We start from the raw sequence: 26814 nt of genomic DNA, 5'->3' as shown, positions 1-26814 counted from the left end.
ACAGCCGGCTGAGCGCTCCGCCTTCACAGCCATCACAGGACCAGCACAGCTCCTCACCAGGACCAGCACGGCTCCTCACCACGCTGCCCTGCTCCACAACGCACAGTGTGACACACAGACATGTTTCCACTGCCTGCTGCTCTCAGGCCAAACAACACAGGTGACAGGTTACACTGCCTTTCCAGTTTCCCCTCAGCTGTTAGAAGGTTCCCAGCAATTAACTTTCTGTTTTGTTTTTGTTTCTTTGAGCGCAGCCTCAAGCTCTGGTGACAGACCACTCCAGCAGCGTGCCTTCACTCTGTGCTGACGTTATTAACTCAAATGGAACACAAAAATGTACACATACAGGTCACACAAAGGAAGCCCCTGTACAGAACAGTCTCTCAAGTTCAAACAATTCCACATATTCCCTTCAGCACCAAAACCTTCCCCTTAGATCCTGGCCATGAACAGTAAAAGCCAGGACGTGAGCAGGCACAAATGTGGAGAACAGAGCTCAGACAGGAACCCGACTTCATTACCCCTGAATTCAGCCTACAAGAGCCATTTCTCAAAAACACCAAAGAAAACACAGGTTTCCTTTACACCCAAATGCATTTCACTGTCTCTTTATAAGAAGAAGATGGAAGCAGGGTTACCAAGACTACACATAATCTTCACTTGAAATGAAAATCATTTGCAGTATTCGTGCCCCAGAGGAAAGAACAGGTCTGAAAGTGACTGACAATTAAAAGCTACAAAATCGTGTTTGCAATTTAAATTACCGAGTGACAGAATTGGGAGGTTCTGTCTCTTGGCTACACGTGAGAGGACGGCCTGTCAGTTTGTTTTCACATGTGGGAGACTGAAGGCATGGGACACAGACAGGACTCCCATGCATGGAGGTGGATGTGTGCTGGCCTGGCTTTCAGAGACAGCAGCACATGCTCTGCAGCTGAGCAAGCAGACTAAGTGTAGATCTGACAGATGTGAGAACACAGCCAAGAAAAGGACAGGGAGAGCACATCCACCATTATCCAGCAGCAGCACCTTACAACAGCATGCATCACTTCTATTTAAAGCCAAGCAGAACATAGCAATTGCAGATAAAGCTCCCAAGTACCAAGCAGTAACACAGCAAGGGAGATGACCTCGTGCCACAGCACTACAGACACGTACCTCTGCAACCTGCATCACTCTAGCATGACGAAACGGCTTGCAAGAGCAGAACTAAACAGCACAGTTTACCCCCAGTACCGCTCCAGTTCTCTGTGAGGCATACCTTTGGCTTTCTTGCCACCAAAACAACCAGCATCATCTTTCTTCTTCTTCTGAGAGCCTCCCGTGCCCGCAGTCTGACCAGCATCAAGTTCTTGATACTTATCAGCTCCAGGGACCTCTTTGTGGACATGATAGGAAAGGTTCCGCATGATGCACACACAATTCTCCACAGACTGTAACAAAAAAATTACATTAACAATAAGCATTGTATCCTTCTACCTGCAAACTGTTATATCACACAGCGGAACGTCTGGAGAGATTATAAAAGGAAAGAAAGAAAAAAGGCCACCCACCCCAGGAAACGAATGGCACACAAAGCAAATTTAGTAAAAAAAATAAACTGATTTCAGGTTCTTATCTGCTTTAAACTACTTTTTTCTTCAAAAGTGAAGCGCTTCATAAATACCCATTCAACACAAGAATTCTCTAATCATGAATGCCATCTGATCATGCATGAAGAATACAAATGCACCAGAAGATCAAACATACAGCAGAAAGCCATCATTTAAGGTTCTTAGTTTAATACAGGGCCTCTCACACTCTTCCAACCTCCACAATCCCCAAGAGACTCTATTTATTACATTTCCTCTGAGTCAAAATGAAGGCAGTGTGAGGAGTTCAATGAGAACACACACTGCTCTGTAGTAATAGCTGATTCATAACTTATAACACATCAGGCTTTGACATGAGCAATGCACTGTAGGTTGCAATGGCAGCCACCAGGTGGTTACAAAATCCACTTCCAAAATAGCTGATTAAGTGACAGGGCCTTAGAATTCCCTCGCACACTCTGTCACATGATGGGACAAAAAAAGACATGATAAAATAAAGAATGAAGTTATTGGTGTTAAAAAGCGACAGAACGCTCCTTCCCTTCCTAATGGGCTGAACTTATGATATTCCTAATGCTTTTCAACATCCTTTTAGACACTACAGGATGAAGCGATGATAAAAGCAGATGAACCAACCTACAAAAGAAAAGAAAGCCATAAGAAGCACTGCAGGTCTAAAGGCGTATCTTAACATCTTGGCGATACAGCATTTTAAGATGGCACTGAAAAAACTCTTTAAAATGAGAACTAATCCCTTTGCTGTTGTTGTGGCAATAGCACAGGACTCAGTTCTGGAGACTGCACTGAGGGAAGCTGATTAATGCATAACAACAGCAATAACACCATCCGGATAAGAAAGGACTGCTCTCCTCACCCATCACAGCCACTTGCCTTTGCTCATCTCAACAGCCATGCAAGGTAACACAGCAGCATGCTGATCCTCTGTCAGTACTATCACAGGTATCGTGACAGAGATGAGAGGAAGGCACTTACTGTGTTTTAAGAAGCAAGCACAATCCCATTCTAAAACTAGCAAAATAGAAGTCAGACCAAGCGTAACACTTCAGACTAAAGTAATAGAAAGACCATTCACGTTTTAATGTTCAATCTCACCTTATTGTCTGTATCTTTCTTGCCAACTGCAGACTGTAGGGCATGAAGGAGGGCATCCACCAAGCCATCACACTCTCTTAGCCGTCTGCGTGCTTCTGCTCCATCTGAACTTACATTCCTAACAAAAGAGATTTAAAAGAAACATTACCCTCTGACCTCCAAGCACAGGGCTGAAGGTGCGTTGATTTACAATGCAGTCCTTAAGAACTCATTGCCTCGGATCAAAAATCTGGAGGCAAGACTCCTTGCTAACTTGATGAAAACCGAACTGAATACTTCTTTATGTGCTCGTAACAACCTGTGTGGCCATGTGGAGCACGGCTTGCCTTGCACATTGCTGTCACCACCCTCACTGAGCTCACAGACACTGCTGGGTCTCCATCACCGTTCAGCAAGCACTGATGAATGTCAGTGGGTGCCATTTTTTCTGCATGGAGGAGCTCAGGGACTCCATCCACACTCCCACGTCAGACACCATTCTGTCAGTGCCCCTCTGCTGCCATCTGTCACACAGCAACAAAACATAACGGGATATTGGTGGGAAGATTCAACCCCTGCTGCTGTACCACCAACAGCCGGCTCCAATGTCGTGGACCAGCATAATGAAGTAGGAGGCATTACTTTTGGAGCAGTCCTTGTATGATCAACCCACCATGACCCAATTTGTAAGTAACAATGCAATTCTCAAGCGCGTTCGTCAGCCAGCCTGCATTAAGTTCTCTCCCACCTGAAACACGCAGATTTCAGCAGCACAGTTGACACTTCAGCTGTCGGGGGCTGTGAATTCCACAAACCCACACGAGGTCACCTTGCAAAGCTCAGGATACCACCATTAACTTCTGCTACCAGGACAGCACAGCCAATTCTTCCCTTCTCACTGACTGCAGGGACTGCCAATCTCAAAGTAATTAACAACTCAGTCATAGTCTGTACCCTCAGCACCCAGACAGGCTGCCATATTAATTGCATGACTGCAGAGAAAACATTTTCTCAGACCTCTCAGAGCCTGAAGTCACTCACCTGTGAGCCAGCTGCTGCTACAGGACATGTGCTTATAATTAAAGACACATATGAAACTACAGAGAAACGAGTCCTTTCCTCAGCACCCACCACATGGACTCACCTCCAGCCAAGGCTTCAATAATGTTTGCTTTACAGCTTTGGTTATCAACAGCATTACGGGATTTTGTACACTGCTCGAATTACTCCTTTATCAGTTATAGGAGTAACATTAAGGTGGATATCGATAAGATTGTAACAGAGAAAGATGGCTGGAAGGGCACAGGTAAGAGCAGCGTGTCTGTCTCTCTTGCTCTATCTTCACCTATAGAAAAACTTACTGAAAATTAATGCCTCAAAAAACCCGTCCTGCCTGTATCAAACATAAATAAGCTGATTTCCGCAGGGTCAAATCAATAGCTCGTTAATGCTCTGTACAAGTCGCACAGGCATCAAACTTTACAGCAGTCATGTCATAACTCACACCAGAAAACACGTCCCCGTGAGTAGCTCACGCAGAACCATCTGCTCTGCAAATGCCTGACGCTCTCTTTGCTAGACCTCCCTGGGATTTACCCAACGACAGGAATCCCTTTCCCTGTCTGTCACTGTAACCCAGACACTGGAGAGCTCAGCTCACACCCTTCACCTCCACTGCAGTCGGGGCAACAGGGGCCCCAGGGAGGCTGAGCCCGCAGAGAACAGCTCCTGTCTCCACAGCACACACTGCTGCTGCTCTGAGTGCACACAGCAAGAGCTCCCAGGGGAACAGCTGCACTTCAGACACACACAAGTATGTCCTTAAGTGCCAGGGAAAGGTGGGCTCTGATAAGCTGCCACCTGGCAGTCCCTGGAGAAGAGCTGCTGTGTTGGATGCACAATGTGGAACAACATCCAAAAGCCAGCGGTGCTGGGCTGAGCAGGAGCTGAGCAGGAAGGGCCCCAGACCGCCAGCATATAGACTGCATGGCTCCTCTGTTCTGCTGTTCTAGGGACATGACATGAAGTTACTGCCTGCGTTTCTACCATGGCAAAGGATGGAAAGGAACTGCAGTGCAGAACACGCCTCTGCCAGAGATCTGAAAACCTTTACACCATGATCCCTCCTCAAATTTACGCAGCCCAGCCTGTAGGCAGGACCAGGGAGAGGATGTGCAAGGATGATTAAATATATGCTTTCCCTGGGAAAACAAAACAGAGGACTCCTAAGTAAATGTTAAATGAAAGCAAATACCTTCCAGCAGAGAAACACATCAGACTAGGAAACGAGTCGGTATTAAAGACCATTGAGAATGGTGGGAAATGTGTGAGAAATCCCTTCATACTTCAGCTAAGTTTACCACTAACACCAAATAGTCTCTTTAAAGATACACAAGTTTGAATGCAGCAGTTAGATGTGCAGAACAGAGCTAAAGGACAGGTGAACCACTGCTACTATCAGCGCCACGCACCAGAATTACCCTCAAGAGAAAAGATTTAATGGTAATCAAATGCAAGGAGCTTCCTTTGCAGGATTCCAGTGTGAAGGGCAGCACTGCGCTCTCTCTAAAACCCCAAAAGCTGGCACTGAGCTTCGCTTTTCCTCTTAGAACAAACAAACAAGCAAACCTACAACGAGAAACTTCAAAAGCCAAACACAGGAGAGGCGTTTTCTTCTCTGCACACTTAAGGCCGGACTCCAAACCACTGTGCTGTGAGATGCCGGGCTGGAAGGGCTGCCCCACCGCGCTGCAGACGGAGCTGAAAGCCAAAGGTTGCAGCATTACTAACGCTTCCCATCGCACTTATCAGCGGGAGAAAAAAGCACTTCGTTCAGAAACCCAGCTGGGGACCAGGACAACAGGGTGAGGACTGCGGGGACTTTGCTTCTTACATACATGGAAAGCTCAAATGGAATTTTGTAGATATCTTTCTCGTAGGATTGCCAGCTTTCCCTGGAAGAAGCACAGAGACGCAGACAAGCTGCAGCTGGGTCGGCGATAAGCACTTCTCAGCAGCCTCTTGTGCACACTGCAGGGCCTCAGCCCAAATTCATCTTTCTGCCATCTTCTAGTAGTGATTTTTCCACTGCTAAGCCAAGAAGTAACGCAGGCTCCACTCTCCATCACAGCACTGCTGTGGGAGCTGAGGACATCCACAATCACTGCCCCGGGCTGCAAACCAGCGGCGTTCCCCATCGGGTTACAGAGCAGTGCTCTGCCAGGGCTGAGCTGGCACAGCACACACACCTGGCTACAGCACCCCCAGTGCTGACCTCACCTGCCTGCCTGGCACTGACATCTCTGCTTCAGCGGGTAGAAGAACAGAAGGCTTTCACAAGTCTCGTTTAAACATGTCACTCGCCGTGCCCACCTACCGGGCAGCCCAAAGCCGTGCTTCACAAGCACCCACCCCTTCCACATCACACTCTGCTCCACTAAGAAGGATGGTTCATTTGGATGTCAGCCAAAGGAGATCGATAAGTAACAGCCACAAACGCACACTGCATCCGAGTGCATTTCGAGTTACTGAATGTCCCAAAGGGGCACACGGAGCCCTTTAAAATCATTCCATCATTTCATGCAGAAATACAATGAATCCCATACTTCAGTTCACATGAAATACCAAGAACTTTAATTGGCATTAAGTTCATTGTTCTGAAAATAAGGGACAGAAAGCAAGAAGCTGCCTGTGACATGAAGATAGCCTAATCCAGGCCTCTCTGCTGACAGACACCTATAGAGCACAATGGAGCTAGGCAGCAGACAGCTGAACCAGACAGCAAGCAAAGTGAAGAACGAGGAGGACAAAGTCCAAACAAAATGAGAAGAAAACATGGGGGGTGCCGATGGTGATGCTGGGAGGAGCAGCTGTGCCTCAGATCTGGGCAGGTGATCTCACTGGACATTTATGCTCTATTTAAATATCTACAGCCAGACCCAAGTAAGAAGTGCAGCAGCTCTTGCTGCCTTCCCACTACTTGAATAGAGAGACCAGCTTTGTTCAACTGCCCACATGTCTATAAAGGACATAACAAAAGGCAGCCTTGAAAACTGACTTCACAAGCAGAAGCCGTTGTCCAAGAAAACATCTGCATGGAGCAACAGGCCTAAGGCACGCTGCCATGACCCAGAATCACACCAGAGTTGTTTCTAAGATCCCCCCGCAATAAGCGAGGGCTCAGACACCACTGACACAGCTGAACAAGATACAGATGCGTAGCCTATTTTCTGTTATTTGTGGCTTTCTACATCCAAGATACCACGTAATGGCATTCTAGTTACATGCTGCTGACTGCTTACCTCCAGCATGACCTACTTGGAGAGCCTTGGCTCGTACTCCTGTAATGCAAAACCACACAGAAATGCACTGCAGGAGAACTCCACAATACCCAGCAGCTGCTTAGCTTTCACATTATTCCAGACTCTGCTTGGAAGAAAGGCTAAGAGGTCCCGCCTGCTTTATCTTATATGCTTGCTGCAATGTGAAAAGAATCCCAAAAACACAGAGGTAGTATGTACCTAATGGAGGATCACAGCTCGCATGCCTTCCAAAGCAAACTATGGCCTCTGCACTGACTGCAGCGAGCTGCTCCCATCTCTTCATCCCACCACAGCAACAGATGTTTCTGTAGGTTCCCTCCACTGGAGTGCAGGGGGAAGGGACCTACATTCATTCCTAAGGACTGACAGCAGGCAATAAGCAAGTGCACAACTTGGAATTTATACTTCAGATTTTATTGTAAAGCATTAAGGTTGCACATAAGTAGGTTATGTCTCTGCTGCTAAAATCTATGCATAATTTATTTATATTACAAGCTAAACATCAGGAACTGTCAGGAGGAACCCGAACAGCTCCTTACGAGCACGAATTAAACGCTCTGCTCAGCATCTAAGCCCCAGGACAGCCATATGCTGTGATCCTGCACAGTATCAGTAAGCTAATTAAGAAACCGCCTTCGCTTGCTCCTCTGTACTGAGAGGTGTGGGTTTTGAATTCGAGCTGGTTTTTTTCCAGTCTGGGTTGGGCAGATAAGCTTCTCCTGTACTGAAAAACGAAGATTCACAGGCAAATTTTTGTTCCTTTTTCTCTCCTTCTTTTTAATCTCTTTGATAACTGTTATTTTGCTGAAATCCCAGTTCTAAAGTACCTACCCCACAGAACACTAACAGCCCCGTGAGCTCCAGTGGGCACCCAGAGGCTGCACCCACACGTGGCACCAGCACAGCAGGTACAGGAGGCAGAGACATGGCAGCATCTGCCCCATCCCTCTGGTGGGAGGCTGTGCCAGGTCTTGAGAAGGCTTCCAGGTACCAAGCAAGGGCGGCCTGGCACGAGGCATCCCCCAGCTCACCCCTGCTCAGAACCAGGCTGTGCTTTGGGCTGAGAGCAGAAGGCAGCACTGGGGGAACTCTTATTCCCCACCCAACAAAGACAAGTTGAAATAAACAATTAAACGGGTCACGGTTCCAAAGCAGCTTGCACTGAATGCATCCTTCATCTCTGTAAACATCACACAACATGGAGGCACAGAAATCCAAACCCAATTTCTGTTCACAGTTCCTGAGAATACTAAAAAGGATGTACAAGAGGTACATGCACGTACATTAAACATTCTGTCCTCTTCAGAAAAGCCTCAAAGCATCCTCATAAAAAACACTACATTCAATACCTTAATGATTCACCATCAAGCACCCTATTTCCCCTGCAGTAAAATTAATGTCACCAGAACCTGCACACACTCACACATCATTTCCCACGTTGGAGACATGACTTTTATTTTTGGCTCCCCATCTACTGATTCCTTCCCTCATGTCAGCAAACACTGTTTCACACTTGCCACAACTCCAAGCTTTTGTTTTCACAGAACAGCAGTTTCATTTATGCCTACTGCCGGCTTTCATTCCCCCCATTACAATCTCCAGGACCCCCTGAATGAATAACTACCGCTATTTACCAACCTCGTGGGAAACTAAGGCTGAAGGTGCAGAGCTCAAATGAAGGGAGGGAAAGTGAAGATGACCGACCCACTCAGGTGCTTTGGAGTTTGAATTTCACCCAAACCAGAAAGAAGCAATGACGCCAAGAATCAAACCACAGTTAACCTCGCTGAAGTTGTCAGAACAGCAATTAACTCCACGTTCCTCGAGTCCCCGTTACTCCCCTAACCAGCAGGCCACCATCTCCTCCCAGCAGCTGGTGCTGAACAAGCTGCTGTGTGCAGCTTCAACCTGAGGAATGCGTGTTTGAGTTGCTGTCAGGTGGGTGCAGTCTGTGTTTGCACACACACAGCCAGGTCTCGGAGCCTCGAGGCTACTTATGAATGTGAATTTCTGCATACTTGGAGAACTGACAAGAAATGCTGCAACCACAGATGGTACCCTGGAAAAAAGGAATACTCTGCATCTGTTTACTATGCAAATTAATACATTTAACATTTGTTGACAGCAGGTCAGTTTGGAGCAGGAATCAGGCTAGAAAGCAGGTAAATTAGGAACTAAGTTCTACTCCATCCTCTTAAAACTGAAAAAAAATCGAATTCAAATTAATTAATTAGGCAGAAGACGCAATTAAGCCCAAAATGAATTTAACTTTTCAACCACTAAAATCTTCATCGCTTCCAGAAAACTAAGAATCGCGGTGGACACCGACACAGAAAGCAGAACGGGTTACATGACTGCAGCAGAGCTCCCGGCCCAGGGAGCAGCACAGCCGCCCTGCAGCACTGTTATTGTGGCCATAAAAAGGGGATTTCTATCCAAAAACTGAATATATACAGCACTTCATTCCAAATAAAACTAATATAAAGAAAATCCTACATGCAGGATACGGTGAACAACAAATAGTCCACAGCTCGACCTTACCGTAAGCAGCCAGAAGTGTTCTTGAAGACAGTTGTCCACTCCGCATCGCGAGGCTTCGAGTCCTCGTTGGGCTCACTCTCCCAGCCAGAATGGGGTATGATCACCTCGTTGGTGAGTGTCTGCAGGCCGTGGTTGATGATGACCATCTTCAGGGGCTCATAGGAAGACAAATTCCATAGAGTGCCTTCAGGAGAAAAGCGATTATTAAACAAATAAGAAGGCAATAATAATGACTTTTAATTTCTAGATTAGATAGAACCGCTAAGTTTACAGAGAGTCACCAGAAAGCAATATGATAAAACTAATAAGATGTTTAGTAAAAGCACTTGATGGGAGGCCAGATGAAGCACACAGCTCAGTGAACATCCCACAGCTGCCGCAATGGAAGAATGTCCACAGATGTGGAAGCACTTACCAAGAGACAGACACTGTTCAGTGGATTCAATCTCACAGAGCACATAAACACAGTGTGCTACTGGAGATTAATGGGGCACTCCTGATAGATGCAAATTTTGCTATTGTTAAGCCTGGCTGTACCTCAAAAAGCAAAAACTGATCCAGCGAAGCAGACAGGTCTTAAAAGCAAGTCTTAAAAACATGGCTGAATTTATGGAAGGTCGTTGATCTTACACTTATTCTCCGCACAAGGCAGCGTTTCACTCACGACTCCTCTCTATTATTTACCTTCACATCTTGCTGTCAGAGGCAATATCTGCGCTCCAATCACCACGTGCCACCGGCACACAATTCCCTGAAGAAGCTGCTAATCAGAACCGCTCTGCTGCCTTCCCATCCTTACCTCACTTAGGAGCTCAAGTTGACAGATGTCAAGCAGGAAAATGACACAGCAGCCTTACAACTGTAAAAACATCCCATTTTAGATACGGGATGCAAATTTCCTGCAGACCTGTGTTGCTGCACAGACAGTTCGGGCTTGTGAAGGACTGGGAGAGATTTGCTTCAGACAGCTCCGGCACAGCGCAGCCTGGCGGCACCGAACAAGCAGTAATGACACCTGGAGGGAGCCAGGCACAACTGCTGGCCTCCGAGCTGAACTGCCAAGATCAGCAGAAATTCAAATCAACTGATTGGAAAAGCATTCCGCAGGGCTGACGGGATGCCTTTGCTAAGTGAATCTGTGCACCTTGCAGCATGAGCTGTTGATATTTGCCTCTGAGTGTTTACCTAAAACAAAACACCAAAGAAAAACAAAGGTACAACCTGCTGCTCCCCTCATTTCAATCAGGTTTTTAAACCGAATGGGGAAAAGATTTTGGATCCATTACTTGTCAACCATGTTAAGAAATCCACGGCCTCACCAGAGCCCCCTGTGAGCGCACAGCGGGTTGTGGGAACGCAGCCCAGCAACGTGCACAGCCAGCACAGCCAGGAGGAGCTGCCGCCCATGGAAGCCCTTCTTCACAGCTACGGGCAAGATGCGTCCAACACCAAACGTCCTTCTCTCGTATCAGAGCATTATCCGTACAGGGTCACAACAAGCACCACGTGAGAAAAGGAATTTTATCTCCATCCGAGTAGCGGGTGGCACTTCTATGATAAGCACGGGGGGCGGCGATTAGCAGAGCCTCTGAAGTCTCACACTGTGCTGTCTCCATTTCAAAGTGCTCTGTACAAAATCCAGGCATCCACTCAGACCGACGAGATGAGAGAACAGGATGAACACAACATGCCTTTGCTCTGCATCTTTTTAGGAGACGATATAAAATACTGCTTTGTAAAACGACTTCCTTTTTACCTCACTATTCACACATACACCAATAGGTCCCTGAATGCATTGCTGCCTCAGAACTTCTGATAGTCAAACACAGAATGAGAACGTCCAGCACTGAATGCCATGGATACGTCCCAGAAAGCTCTACAGGATAAACCAGGGCTGCTCCGCTGGGTTGTATGTGAAGCATTTGGTATTTGCAACAAAAGAAGAAGCATTAACCGAGGAGCCAGCACAGTGCTCCCAAGGACACGATGCTTCTTTTCTTCTGAAACAGAAGGTATTTTGACTGGAAGCAAACACAAACTTCTCTCGCATCTGAAACAAGATTCTGCCCTTCCCTCTTTCCTGAAGAAGGGACAGAATTTGTTGTCTGTATCACAAGAGCACAAAGGCAGATTTCAGTGCTTAAGAACAACCAAGGCAGACAAATACCTAAAAGGACAAAAATACCCACCAAACTTCCACAAGCTCTTGTTACAGAGACTCTGCAGAAGTTTCTCGGTGCTCAAAAAACCTTTGGACCATTTTCACACTTAGAGATTTGTGTCTAAATTTTGGTACCTCCAACCCAGATCTGTACAATAAAGTTGTCGCCTCCACTTTCCCTCACTTCTACATTCTCATTCTGCAGTAGTTATTCCAAGAGACTGATCCCAGCTGGGTTCCAGCAGAGCTCTCACTGCACTGCAGAACTGACGCATCGCAGCCGTGCCAACCTACAACCAACACAGGCGAATCCCACCGACGTTGCTGGCACCTCCACTTTCTCAGCACGTTAAGCAGGACAACAGCGACACGTCTGAATCTCAAACATACCGATAGTCAAAGATATCTCAGAAGTATTTAAGCTACAAACACACACTGCATGTCATATTACAAGCGATTAGGGCCATAGGCAATTTCCTAAATCTCTGCCTCCTTGGAGCTAACTGCGCAAAGAAGATTTCTGAGGGCATTGTGCCAGAGCACCAACGATGCTATTACCTTCCAAAATCCGAGGCAAAGCTTACACTGTGCTTCCTTACTTGCAGAAATCCACTGTCACCATGAAATTAGCTCAAATGAAGAGTTAAAACACCTTCCTGTGGTCTATTCCGAATCATTTATCATTTGTGAGGACAGCAGCACCCTCCATCCCATTTACCACAGACATGATGCTTCAGTGCCATTTGCAGATGTATCAGGAACAGTTGGTAAAGTAGCTGTGATGTTAACCTGGATGTTTCAACTGCACTAAAAAGTGTGTTATCTGAAAGAGAAAAATGCTACAAACTTGCTTGATCTGACAGCAGTGCCGTATCAGTACACTCAGCCTGCTCCCACATCCATTTACCTTATGTTCTCCAAAACGTACACTCTAGGCAACATTCAAGCAAACACACTTCTGACACACCAAGTCTCACATGCTCTGCAGAGGAGCGCCCACCCAGTTCCCTCCTGGCTCTGCCCTGCAACTGCCTCTACCTCCCCCACCCTCACACCGGTCGCCCCCACCCTCATGCTCAGGCTCAGCCCATTGGCATCCAATGCATCAGATCACCACAACAAAGAGAGGCCCTGGAGCTGCAGAAAAGCCAGGGACTCGCAAATCAGAGCGACACAGACCACAGCCAGAAATCATCCTCCTCAATGTGGAGGACGAGCCCCGTGATAACCTGCCAAGCGCCTCTGGCCCTGTGGGCAGGCAGTGCCCTGCAGCTGGACAGCCAAAACATCAGCACTGCGTGGAAGTGCCCTTCATTCAGGCATCCGAATTACTTCAATCTTCAAAATATTGAAATCTCTTTGGAAAGCAGGATCATTTTACCAGTCATCCACATCCGGGATAACCTGCTGCTGCTGACAATTCAGCCTTCAGAAGGCAGCCAGCACTGGGTTAAAGAAACAGTAAAATGCAGGGAAGTCAGCACATCCGTGCCAAGCGCCTTTGGAGCTGATTCCTGAGCGGATGGTTCCACACCATCAGCTGGGGTTCAAACGCTGGCTGCAAAGCACTCCAGCATCAGTTACAGAAGCATTGCTGGAATACCCTTCTCTTCTATGTGGATGCTTGAATGTCTCACACCGGATCTGGTGATGTCACTTTAGAAGCGGACTGAGGCCATTCCTGGTTAGGAAGAGATTAAATGCATCTCATCTGTTGCTGGACATCTGTTTAGGTTAAGGCCCCCAATATTCCCGGAGCTCCTCAGGAAAGGGAAATAAAGAGCTTTAAATAGCAAAAAAGGAGTGGAACGAAAATACTATATTTAATTAGCAGGAGGTGCTATCAAATAAAATCTGAATTGCAAATCTAATGAATAAAGTGGAAATGGAGGCAATCACCATTTAGAATAAAAAGGGAAAACAACCAGTTTGTTTCTGCCATCCCAGAAGTGACTGATTACCGCCCAGCATTATAACCATGTTCCTTCAGAGTAAATTACAGACCGGTGTCTCCTTCCTCGAACCTAAAGAACTGCCCGTATTCCCTCCCAGCTCCCCAGAAATGAGTTTTCAGTAATCCACAACCGCAGATAAAAAAATAATAAAGTCATCACACGACATGAGTGCAACAAATGGAACATAAGCACTACCTACAGAGCTTCCCTGGTAAGAGACAGGGCACAGAGCAACCACAGCAACGTGTGCTACTGCGAGCCCTCCTCTACCAGCTGTGTGGAAAAGGAATGGGAAAACAACCCTACATTGTATTTAAGGCGAGTTTTCTAAATGTGTTCTGAATGGTGGGGGAAGAGCAGTTGGAACGCCCAAAGCCCAAAGCCACGGCTCCTCTCAGAGAATGACCATTACCAGTCCAACCCGGACAGCTGCCATATTTCTGAGGCGATTATAGAATTACGATGCTTACTTCAAATGGCTCAATCCACGTTTGCAATAGGCTCTGCTTGGACAGCCCTACACCGATAAGGCAGCCAAGCAGTTTCAGTCCCAGACCCATTTTTTGTGGAAAAACCATTTTTTTCCTGGCACTGAAATCCAGTGCAGCTCCCCAGGTTTCCCCACTGCTTCTGAGAAAGAGAAATCCATCGCAATCCCCATGAGTTATGGGAGACCGAAGAACAATATATTTCTCCATAGTCTAAGAGCTGACATACTTTTTCACCTTCTTCCACTTAATGGCTGAACTTTGAAACTTGGCGTATACTTTATTGCTCCTTTTGGACCACGTCCAAGACTAAGTTCAAATAAAAATAGGCTGAAAAATGGAGTTCTGAGTGATGGAAAAATCCCTGGAAAGCGCGCAAGGATCCACTATCTCAAAAACATCATTCTCCCTTTCACAGTTGTAAGGAACAACCCACACATCCACCAGAGCATCTCTTCACAGCCACAGACACGCAGTGATTTATACGTAGCCTCAGATCAGCACCAGGGCAGGACACGCTGCTGAGGAGTCTGACCTATCAACACACAGTAATTGGGACAGTGCAGCAGGACTGTTTTAGAAGAGACTAACACTAAGTTTTAGGTTAGCATATCTTACCCCAGGACTATAACACACTGAGGGCAAGGGCAGTACAAATTACCTGTCAATGGCATTGCTATAGCTAACTTGAAGCTTCAGTTGCTCAACCACATGCTATATCCAGAAAGCACCATCCACCCCTTAGCGCTCAGGAAAACCAGAGTGCTACATATACAGATGATCATTAAGTCCACCTAAAGGAGGTATAAGCCTTAGGCTTTCTCACACCACAGACTCAGTACAGCTAAAGGAACAGCTGCAGCCAGTGATCTAAATGCAACCTCCTCATGTCCAGAACTTCTTGTTCTTGAAACTGGAAAGGCTTCTCTAAAGAGTAACTTATTAAAGAAGATGCAGACACTGACCTGTGATTAGCTCTCTGACTTCCATGTCATTTGTTTTTCGCAAGAGCCTGATCAAAGCAGGGATCCCATCACAGTTCTTTATAGCCACCTTGTTTTCGTTATCTTTCCCATAGGAGATGTTCCTGAGCGCCCCGCAGGCTTTGCGATGGACCTCTGGCTTTGGATGGTCAAGCAGGCCCACCAAGATGGGGATCCCCTTAAGGTGCCTCACGTCCTTTTTGATTTTATCATTCTCGTAGCACAAGTGCTGCAGGTAGGCAGCGGCGTTAGACTTGACCGGGTCGATCGGGTGGCTGAGCATGGCAATGACTTCAGGGAGGTCAGGGTCCCTCCACCTGGGGTCCTTGCGAATGCTGTCAATGGAGGGTGATCGCTTCCCCAGGCGGTCGATGCTGGCCATGCTGCCTCGCTCGGGCTGTGCCAGCGGTGCCGCATAGCTGCCGTGGAGGTACGGGATCCTCTCTTCCACCATCTCAGTCTCAATGGGGTCATCGTAGCCCCTGCAAGAAGCAACAGTCCCGAGAGAAAGAAAGGAAAAATATATGTAATTTAAACATTCTGTGCCTCCAAGTCAATACGGAGATTTCAGCTGCGATCAAACCCTTTAATATCACAAACACCATCAGGGACAACTTATTTACACGTTCTAATAATTTATTTCTAGTAACCTGAAAATTAATCATAACCGAGTACTCAGCAGCAATGGGACACGGTGCTTGTTTGGCGAGCAATGAGACAGGAGCTGCACAGCAAACAGATCGCTTTCATTCCAGTCAATGCTAATGGAAGGAGTTCCAGGCTGGGCAGGAGGAGACCACAGTTTCCCTTAGAAAGGCAGACTGCTGGGCACAGGACGGGGAGCAATGAGAACCTCAGCAGAACAGCCCGCCATGCTCAGGAGCCCAGCGGCTCTTCACTCAGCCTGGTGGTGTGCCAGGGCTGCTGACTGCGAGTATCTTGCCTTCCATCTGCTGCAGCACGTCAGCTGAGATTGTGGGATGCTGCAGGTCTCAGTAATCACCTGTCTCGGGGAACTGATCAAATCGAGTCCTAGCACAGATAAAATCTGGGAAAGTGCTTGCGGATTTATCTTCTTACTTGTGGCTTCAGCACAGGCACGTTTGAGTAAACAGGTGAAGGATTTCCACACTTAATCCCCATCAACTTATACAACAGCTACACTCATCACAGCTTGCAGCTGGTGTCTGCTTAGGATACAAGACCAGAAAGGCTTGGGATTTCAGGAGGGAGCTTTGTGCACATGAAGCAGAGATGCAAAGACTTTGCACAACAAGGTCCTACTTTTGTCAGCCTCTGTTCCCTGACGGGAGGGGGTGCAAAAGCTGGACTGAATTCTCTGTTCAGGCAAGTCTGAGTTAGCAGCTGTGTAGCTGAAACACTTGAAATCACCTCGTCTGGAACCACCTAACAGCTACTAACAGCTACCTAGCAGCTTATGTTAAGTTCAATGTAATGATCAAAAATACTCAAATGATACTTGGGATGTCTTTTGTAAATGAAAAACATCCAATAATCCCTGCTTCTCTTTTAAAAAGGACTATATAAAAAAGCCCAGCAACACCATAAGACTACATGTATTTAGAAACTACAATAAAAATAACCATTATTTAATGAAGACAACCTACTCAGTGAAGAAAAAGGGACATAAAGCTAATTAAAGCTATGTAAAAACCATCACAAGATCAATACAATACACCCAAATGCCTTTTCCTCACCATAATTTGTCATCTTCTTTCAGAAGAAAACGTCTGTTACAGCAGAGAACTGATGCAAAAGAAAACAAGAAGGAAACCCAGCCATGTGCACGGAAGAGCAAACACATGCAGTATTTGCCCTTGCGTGGTCAGCAGATGCACGTGGAGATGACAGTCCTTCCCAAATAAAAACAAAACATGGGTAGCTTAAATGGAGGCTGGGGGTGAGGTGAGCACAACAGATAGGAACAGGGGGAAGAGAAAGAAGGAATAACGTTTGATCAGCGAGGGCTCCGTTCGGGGCAGCGCTGTGAGGGAGATGCCCGTGATGCACAGCGCTGTGAGGCTGAGGCCTTCTGGCAGCGGCACCAGGCCTGTCCCACACATAACAACAACCTGAAAGCAAAGGTGCCATCAACTTACCACGTTCGTTTCATCATTTCCTCAAGTAATAAACTCATTCAAAAACAAAAACCCAAACTAGGAATGAAGTAGTAATTACCCTCATCTAGTACAAAGCACTATTTGTTATCGTTAGCTGCTGGCGGATCAGCAGCACGTCTGAAATACAGGTTTACTGAAGTGCTCAAGCGCTTCTTTGAAATGTCAGACAGCAGCCACATCTGAAGAGGCCCTCACACAATCTTACGTTCTCACAAGCCAGGCTTTGCCGCCAGTCAGGCTAATTACTTGTCAAAGCCTCTTGATCATATTAAATATGGAAAAACTCGCAACAAAAGGAATGTAAAACAAAAACTGTAAATTGGCCCCATCCAAACTGCAAGGAACAATAAATCAAAGGGATGCTTAAAAAATACACTTTAAACATGCAAATGGGCAGGTTCTAAGAATGCATTCAATTATTTATCATGAATATTAGTTTGAAGAATGTTCACAACACTTTACAAGCTCTGCCTGGCTGCTCTAACTAGAACTGCAAACCTTGCAGTCTGATAAACACATTGGTGTCTTGGTGCAGGAGAGCTCCCTCTGAACACGCTCCCACCCTCCGCACCCCTCCTGTGCAGGAGGCCCAGACACACCTGCAATGCAGGAGCTGACAGCAGAGCACAGCTAACGGCATAAAGCAGCACATCTCTTGGGAAGGGGCCTGAACCAGAAGTAATTTGTGATTGGGCTCTTCAGTTACGTTTAGTTCAACACAGATGCTCTTATCTCCCCCTTATTTAGACTGACAGGACGAAATAACAATCTGATCTTACAAACACCGAAGTACTTCACCGAGGTTCAGCACAACCTTGTCACGCAGCTGAGGGCATACGATAAGCACAGGCCCAGGAGCTGAGGCTGCCAGGCACCTCACCAGGCAGCTTCTCGATAATGAGGCATCCCTTCATCACCAGCTATCAGCTCATCTGCAACCAACCAGCTGTTCAAAACTGTTTGGCATATGTGCACATGACCAGACCCACCTGAAGTCTCAAAGATTACAAGACCCCTTTTCACCTTGCCAGCGTGAGACAGAACAGGGAAAATTCAGAGCAGTCACACTTCTTCTTGAGGAAGAAAAAAAGCTGCCCCCTCTTCCAGGAAATCGCCCTTTTCTTGCTAAACTCAGCCTGCATGAAGTGGCCCAGAAACACACTGAGAGGGATGCTGAGCACTACAATCACTCTTTTGTATTTCACGTGCATTTTGCATTTACTCACTGGCTAATGAAACGATGCATCCTGCCTTGTTCACCTCACAGTACGGCAGCTCCCCTTTTCTCCATGTAGGCCAGCTTCCCTTCCCACTATGTTTGGGACATGCTGGTTCTGCCTACAGTTGTTTCCGAGAAACGCTGATTATTTCTCTAGCCAAAATCACAAGTACGCTGCAATCCCAAACTGCTTTATTTTCTGTCTCTTGTCTAAGACTTTTCTCCTTCCATCCCTCAGTTTTCCCATTCGTGGCATTTTAAGATGTTTATTTCATTCTAACAATTACACTAATCTCAATCCAACCACTGCATTCTTTTTCTGCCAAGTAGCTGTGACCTTAACAGACCATTAAGAGTTCAAATGTTCAACCGAGCAAACCAGCTGCACGTAACACTGTAAGAAACAAATGGATTCGTACCTTCCTTTGTGAGGTCTTCCTCTCTCTGGCACACCTGCAGACGTCCTTCGGTTCACAGTAGAATAATCAGGATCCAGTTCATATCCTTCATCATCTACTCCAAGGCTGCGGTTATCATCCTCTAGTCCATAGGGCTCTGGCTGGAAACGTTCTGGCTGGGAGCGGTTCAAGTCAACACTGCTGCCCACTGGCACCTGAGGCTGGGCAACAGGGCCGTAGTTATCCCTCCTGCTTGGCAAAGTGAAGCTGCCGTCGTCTGGCCGGTAGCTGTTTCCTGGCACGTAGGCATAGCGGGGACGGTAGTTGACGCCACGTGACAAGCTGCCATAATTGTCTGCTAGATCTCCATAACCATCATGACTGATATAAGGACGATATTGGCCTTCGTGGCTGTCAGGGTAGGAATCGTTGTAGCTGTTGTAAGACCTGGTTAATGTGGACGATGCCTGTGGGGTGATGTACCGCTCCCCATTCTTCATATACCTCCTGTCTATTGAATCTGTGTAGCTGCCCATGGGAGACGAGCCATCCATTGACGGCAGGCCGTCGGGCCCAAGCGGGACCTGACGCACTGTTCTGGTGGTGACTGTCTTGACCATTTTGGTAACCTGTGAAGTAGCACATAAATGTGTTACTTTTCGATGAACAATGTAATGAGACTTAAGGGAGCCAGAACAGTAAAAGAATACATCTAAGTGGATCACACGCTGGGAAGAACACACAACAAAACTGCAGGCAATTTTGTGTTTCCAATGCAAGTATTAGAGAGAAATAGGCACACGTAAATAATGCGTGTCTTCACAGAACCTGCAGGGTGAAACACATACACCAAGAGCACCTGCAGCCCAAGCAGATACTGTGACCTGCAGCCTCCCATTTAAACACAGAGTGGCACCAAATTGGACAAGCTGACACAGAACAATCAGAGCACACCTCCTGAAGCAGCTCCACATCTTCAGAGAGATACCCCAAAACAGGGGAAACTCATCCAAATAGTATTTATTTTCCTAGAGACATCAGTGAGCAAATGATACTGCAGGCTAATGAGTTAACGGAATCCTGCGAGATGGCAAGCAGCACAAATGGCTCTTCACCAGCAGCACAATTAAATACCATCACAATGCTGAATAAAGCACAGCCAGGTACCAACACAAGCTCAGTGTCTAATTTGGGCCACAGCTGACAATCTTCCTCCTGATCTCAAAGGGATTTCCTTAGTAAATAAGCTCCAGGAAAGATGCTACTTTCCACCCCCACCATTTTTTAATTCAAAACATGTACTGTAGTATCTAAAATAAAGGAATTAAGAGCTATAAAATAATCTGTTTCTGACACAGAAACCAACAATGGCTTCTGGTCACTACCTGAGCACAATACTCCAACTCCCCAATCAGCACCAGCACAACTGCTGCCACGGCATTTATGAAACTGGACATTTAGGGATGAAAAAGATTCAGGGCAGCTTACAGTAGCCCTTTGTAATGTGGGCATAAACAAGTGGAACACAGCTCAGCATTCTCCTGCTGAGTTTGAAACAAAAGTTTTATTCAAAGTATTATGCTCAGAAGTGCTTTTTAACAGGAGAAAAAGCAACATTTTCAGGCGAAATGTGAGTTGTGCAAAAGAGTGACACAGCTGGATAAAAAGCCTCGGGCTTTCGCATTCTTGGGGCTGTGAACTGTGAAGGTGAGTAACAGGAAGTAAGGCAGCATTTCAACAGTTGGATGATCGGAAACTGATACTTCTGCACAGTAAGGAACAAAGGAGCAGCTTTGTGGATACCAAGAAGAGTGCTCCTGTAACCACACAAAGCTCCTTCTTTCAGCACTACTCAGCAGAAGCCAGACACACTAAACTGAATTCCAAGCTCTCCTTCTGAAGGCATATGCTGCAATGCAAGCAGTTTGTCACGTGCCATTTTCCACAAGATCTTCCAGACCAGACAATGCACGATGCCCAACACACCACCAACGCCTGCAGCAACAGCGCAAAACAAGGAACAAGCTTTGACCTTTCAGATGCCCAGAGGAGTGCTTTGCAGGGAGCCATCACTGCAGCACACCACCAGCCACCATCACTGCTGCCACTTTGGGCACCTGCTTGTTTTCTGGGGAACCCTTGCTGTTACCAGACAGGATGGGGTAACACAACACAGCAAGGACGACTGCCTACAGATACTCAGCACACACACAGAGAATCAGAACATTTGGAAAATCAATCCCTACGTGATTTATGACTTCTCACTTACATTTAATTAAACCGAGAGCTTTTCCACCATGCTCCTGTACTCTACAGAGCACAGAGAATGCACAAGGCAGGATTCATCTGCAATTTCTCCCCAGATTGCCTCCTTTTGTTTACTGAGCACAGACAAGTTCCCAGTGGCTGTGCTAGTGAAAAAGACACCCCGGCATCAGTCAGCACACACAGGAAGATGACAAAGTCAGCACAGCGTCACCTCTATCATTTACTGAACGTTCCCAGTATTAACAGCAGAAGGAATCAGCACAACCAAGAATCCCCCCATCAGAAACACAAGAAGGTACATTTCATCCCAGCAGTGAAGCACACACGTCTCATCGCATAAAAGCGTTCAATAATGCCAAAGGTATTGTGGGGGGGGGGGGGGGGTGTCAAATCAAGTCTGTTCATATTTGGGAGTGGGAGAGCTTGCACTAAGCCTCATTCGTCAGAGCTGGGCACTGAAACAGAAGATTTATCGTGTGATAAACAGACGTTGCTGCCTACAGGACAATAAAGGGAAGCTTTTTGGAAGCAATTAGCCAGCACACAGAGGAAGGTCCATTTATTAGGCTTCCAAGCAAAAGCAAACAATAAACCTTTATTTCAGGAAATCCAGCTCAAGGGAATGTTTCAATTATATTTCTTAAAAGGAGAGGCAGTCTTGGAGAGCTGACAGCACAGTAATCTTCTCTCCCAACATGTCTGTGGTTTCCTTAATACCAATACATTAGCCAGAGAAAACGAAGCAATTCCAAAGGGGAGACCCAGCAGACTGTCTTATCTGCCACCTGATCCTCCAAATGCATCCAATTTCTTAGCATGAACTCCGCTCTGTAGGTACAAGTAGGTTATAAAAGTTGTATTTGTCTATAAAATACAAAGGAAATATCCACACATTTGAACATCTAGTACTAAACAGAGATGTTGGTGGCCCTGCCTGTGCCATGGGGGGATTCATGGCCCTTGAGGTCCCTTCCAACCGGCGCCATTCTGTGATTCTGTGAAACAGTTTCCATATTTTTCTGTTCCTTGTCCTTTTGTCTTAAAGCGATAGGGAAGCAGACCTGAAGAAGCCCAGGACTGGACCCACTGGTCGCATACAGGAGATACATGGAGGTTCCTCAAAGTGCACAGTGCTCACACAGAGGGGGAGAGACAGTGCTGAGGTTTCAGTGGAAGCGTGCTGTCACCATTGGATGCCATCATCTCAGCAAGTAATTACAATTCCCACCTTCCATCTCATTATGGAGGGCTTTTGTTTCTCACTTTTGTACCCTCCTCCTCCTTTCTTTGATGAATTAAGTACTTTATAAAAGCTGACAGGGCTAAAAAACTGTTGAAACTCTGCCATAAAACAAAAACAGATGAGAAAGAATGTGCAGGGATGAAGGTGTTCTGACTTTTCCGAGAGCTCATTTTTCAACTATGGACTGTAAGAAATCATCAGCCCAAGCAGGCCGAAGGTATTACCTTTCTATTAAACGCTGTGTAAGAACTCACCCCATGGCTTTTCAAAACAAGCCTCTTCGGTTCTAAGCTTAGTGTTTCACTTTTTCAAAGGACCCTCCAGTGCAGCAGCAATCCATTCCAGCCCTATTACCCAACTGCTCTCCAACTTTCTGCAAAGTTTCAAAGAGCTGCATCTCAGTGGAGCTGGTGCCAACGCAGCTGAAGATTTCAAGTCACGAGCACCTTCCAGTTACTGCTGCTAGGAAGGGAGAGCAGCAGTAATCGCTGCTGGGAAAGACCTGCCCTGCTTCAGTATTAGAGAAGACAAGGCAAACGGATGGCCTGGAAATGAAACAACTCTGTGCACTGATTGATTTTACAGTTTGTCACCATAAAACATCTTTTTCGATGAATAAAAGTGACCCAGAGCTCTCAAATCTTTTTGCATTTCAAAAAAGATAAAAAATAAAAGGTGCCTGAAGAAAGAAAAAAGCATTAACAGGAGCACACAAATCCTGTTTGCTTTACACCATTTCTCTTCAGCTGCTTCCAAATCAGCTCCTCTGACACGGCAGCCTCCCAGCTGCCCTCACCCCAAGGTGACTTTCACTGCTGGAGCATGATAGGTATTTGGCTTCCAGAGATTATAGAGCTGAAATGAAGCACTATGTGATGCATCTTTTGTGCAGCGAATGTTATGTACAGACTTAGCCAGCACAGTAGCAAGATAATAACAGTTTGGGGAAAATTACTCAGATATCTCATTTTTGAGAAGGCAGATGTTCTCTATTTAAAATACGTCAAATATTCAATTCTATTACGCTTCTTCCTGCTTTCCTGCTGCAGGCATCAGTATGGGGGGAAAGCACCAACTGTTGATGCTCCTGCACTGAAGTGGTTTAATTCATGTATTATTGGACAGAGGAACCTCTGTAGATTATGGTTTTCAAACAACACGGTGGGATTTGTAAAAGAAAACAAGGAACAGCAGCACGAAGGATCATACACATTTATAGCTTTTGCTATGCTTCAGTTCAAGGGGAATCATTTACAGGCATTATTTTGTATAATGTAGCAAAAATAAACAATGTTTTTCTTTTACAGAGTCCAAAAACAGCCATCAATTCACAGAGTGAGCTCACCTCTACACGGGGCACACAGCAAGGAAAGCACACACCTGGAAAATCCCTCTGGACTCTTCAGCTCCTGCAAAGATGCCTATGTGACTTTGTCAGGGGAAGCAATGTGTGGTACCACCTGCTTTGTAGATCAAGGCTGGAAAACACAACTGCACTGACCAGGCTGAGCACCTCAGCCCTTTCCCCACCTCTACGGCTCAGAGGAGGAACGCTGCTCCTGCAGCTCACTGTGTGCCCAGGGGGTGTTTGCACCTCACACTGCACAGAAACTCTCCTTCACTGTCCTCACCTGAGCAGCAAGGTCAGAATTTTGTCACCTCACAGAAGGTGCAAAGAAGTTTCACTTGCCCTGCAAGGCACTACACGTCACAGTGTGACCTATAAAGCCACCATGATGATACCTATTAAAAGTGATAGGAAGTCAATGCCAATTAACTCCAGGACACTTAACTGATGCTACGGACTTCCAACAACAACGGTTTGCATCTTCACATTCACTACCAACACAATAAACACACACTGAAAATAACGTGATCAAATAAAAACACAAAGAAAATCTCATCTTGTTTTCATATCTACCCATGCTATATTATCACAGCAAGGAGAAGTCAAAACAAAACCATTCAGAGACAGCAACAACTTCAGCAAAGACTCAGTGGCTCTTTCACCAGTTAGGACTAAGCCAAGCCCATCTGTGTTTTGACATCTCAGAGGCACTTCCTCAACAGCTGGATATGTAGATACACAAATCTGTATTTATATAAAGAGTTGGTCTTAGCAACAAAACACTGGGAAGCAGCTCCAGACAGCATGTAGCTTGCTCTGAAAGTAATGCCTCCAGTTCATTTCCATGAGAACTACAACAGATGCAAAGAGTACAACTACGCTGTTTGACAGAGCAGACTGTCAGCTCCACAACTCTGCTTCTCTGCACTGTAAGACTACCATGCACCCTCTCCCTGTTCTTAACATGCTTCAGTGTCAGAAACGAACTACAGTTAAGAGAGGAAAATGCAGCTCTTTGTAATGGAAAGGCACTTGCAGGGAAGCCATTTTCCCCTTTTCCCATGTGCAGACATAGCGGCTTGTTTTGGAGCCATCGCTCAGCTCTTCTCTGGGAAGAAGGAAAAGCAGCAGGTAGAACTGCACTGGAGAAAACTGCACCTTTTCTGTTATGACAGAGACACAGATTTATCAGTGGCATAACTATTTCAAACTATTTCATGTGGTTCTGTTATCTAGGGAACACTACATGGCCTCCACTCTATTTTTATGGCTGCAGCTATTTTATCCCTTTGCATAGCTGCACTAACAGCTTCCTAAAAATATGCACTACTATTAGACCATATGAAAAGGTGTCCATCACCACTGTAATCTTACCTCTTTCTCCTGCAAAAGCAGCTGTTGTTGCTTCTAGAAAGTAAGCAGACTTAGTTACATCTGAAAAATGTCAGATTATAGGAAGGACTAATTAAAGTGTGATATTTTTTAGTTTGCTTTTTAAGACCATCATTTCCTTTCCTGACAAGCAGCAAGCGGCCAGCTGCATCGTTTAACTAACAGCTTTTAAACAGACGCTCAGTGTATGCCAACGTGTGCAAACCCACTGAGCTCAGAACACCAACGTTCAGCCACTCTAACCTGAGACTCCAACATCAACAGATACCTCAGAGAGCCACAATTCTGGAATGCCAGAAAAATAAACACTGATTAATGCAACAACCTCTGCTCACCTCCTATCATAACAAGCAGCTGGAAGGTCTTTTTTTAAATCACTGCTGTTCAGAAGCTTTGCGATATGCAGTCACCCTTGATCTTTCAGGAGACCAAAACCTGATGAACACGTCAGCTCCACTTCCAAGGCCCAGATGTCAAGCTGTATTACTGTTGCGGAAATACCAAAAGCAAGCGAGGCAACCACGAACACACAGCATCTGCTCAGCAGGGACTGAAAATTTATCTGACATGAAGCCTAGAAAAGGGAGCATGAGGAAAAGATACGCAGCATCTCTGAACCTGAGGTACAGCTCCCTTGAGAACATCCCTAGCTTTCCCTATGCAGCAGGAGTAGAACTCCATTCACAAGAACAGAGCAGTAGGTAAATACTGTAGTTTTATTTAAATAATAATAATTGCATACTATTATTACAAATTGTTATTAATTTGAAGACACGTTTCCAAGCACGTTTTCCCCAGCTGCAAAAATCCTTTCCTCCACGCCTTTCCATCTCATCTAAGTCTCAAACTTCCATATGTGTTTGTGGGGTGGTTTGTAGGTTTATTGTACTGGTACCATGAACTGTACCAGTAAAATAAAGTGAGCCTTAAAATAATTAACAGTCTGGGAATGGGCAATGGTGTTTTTGTTTGGTTAACCTGGGTAGCTTCTACTGCTCAGCTCACAGCTCCATCAGCAGCTGTATCAGCACAGCTGACTGCGAGCAAACCAGACACAAACTGACAAAAAACCTCTAACTCAACTTTGCTGGCACAGAACACACAGAATCACAGAGGATCACAACAGCACAATTCTCACCACTCCTACTTTCTTTTACTCCCTGAGTAGACGGTATTCTCCCATTTCCTTTGCTGGTTATTAACCTCTCACCTTGGTTTCAGTTCTCCTTGTTGTTCCATCCTCAGAAGTGACAATAGACACATGGGAGGTGGGGGTGCCTGGATCTTCCTCCACAGTAACTGTTTCTTCCACCATTTCCTGAGGTTCTTGCATCATTGCTATAGATGTCTGGTTACTGGGGCTTTGTTCCTAAAGAAGCAAGCAAAAGAAAACCCAATGTTTCCCTTCTACCATCATGGCACACATATCTTACTGATTTCATCTTTCTCGATCGAACAACACATTTTAACCTACAACTTGCAATTAGAGATTCAGAAAAAGAAGAATCCAGTGTCTTTAAACAACCACCAACCATGCAGCTCTGCCAGTATGGCTGAGCTCAACTTCGTAAATGGAAATCATGTGAGCGTGCTGTAATGAACTTTGTATTTATAGGCAACCCACTATGGGCTAACAGACGGCTGCCTTATATTTAAGCCTATCTTAAGCTT

The 26814-nt window shown here is 45.9% G+C and overlaps 1 protein-coding gene across 19 annotated transcripts in view; it reads right to left on the bottom strand.

The window, feature by feature from the left end:
* The window catches only part of ARVCF (ARVCF delta catenin family member), a 158024-nt gene that overhangs the window by 33486 nt on the left and 97724 nt on the right, over positions 1 to 26814 (bottom strand). For all 19 annotated transcript variants that reach the window (XR_011905430.1, XM_072351282.1, XM_072351284.1 and 16 more), the window contains 6 exons: positions 26354 to 26512; positions 18914 to 19521; positions 15117 to 15616; positions 9548 to 9731; positions 2706 to 2823; positions 1262 to 1433 (listed from right to left, as the gene is read on the bottom strand). Coding sequence is in view for 18 of the 19 variants with exons in the window: in XM_072351282.1 (XP_072207383.1) it covers positions 1262 to 1433; positions 2706 to 2823; positions 9548 to 9731; positions 15117 to 15616; positions 18914 to 19521; positions 26354 to 26512 (1741 nt within the window). In the remaining variant the exon portion in view is untranslated. The remainder of the gene's footprint in view (positions 1 to 1261; positions 1434 to 2705; positions 2824 to 9547; positions 9732 to 15116; positions 15617 to 18913; positions 19522 to 26353; positions 26513 to 26814) is intronic.

The sequence above is a fragment of the Excalfactoria chinensis genome, chromosome 16 (genome assembly GCF_039878825.1).
Source record: "Excalfactoria chinensis isolate bCotChi1 chromosome 16, bCotChi1.hap2, whole genome shotgun sequence".
Classification (NCBI taxonomy): Eukaryota; Metazoa; Chordata; class Aves; order Galliformes; family Phasianidae; genus Excalfactoria; species Excalfactoria chinensis.
This window is presented reverse-complemented; position numbering and strand designations above follow the sequence as displayed.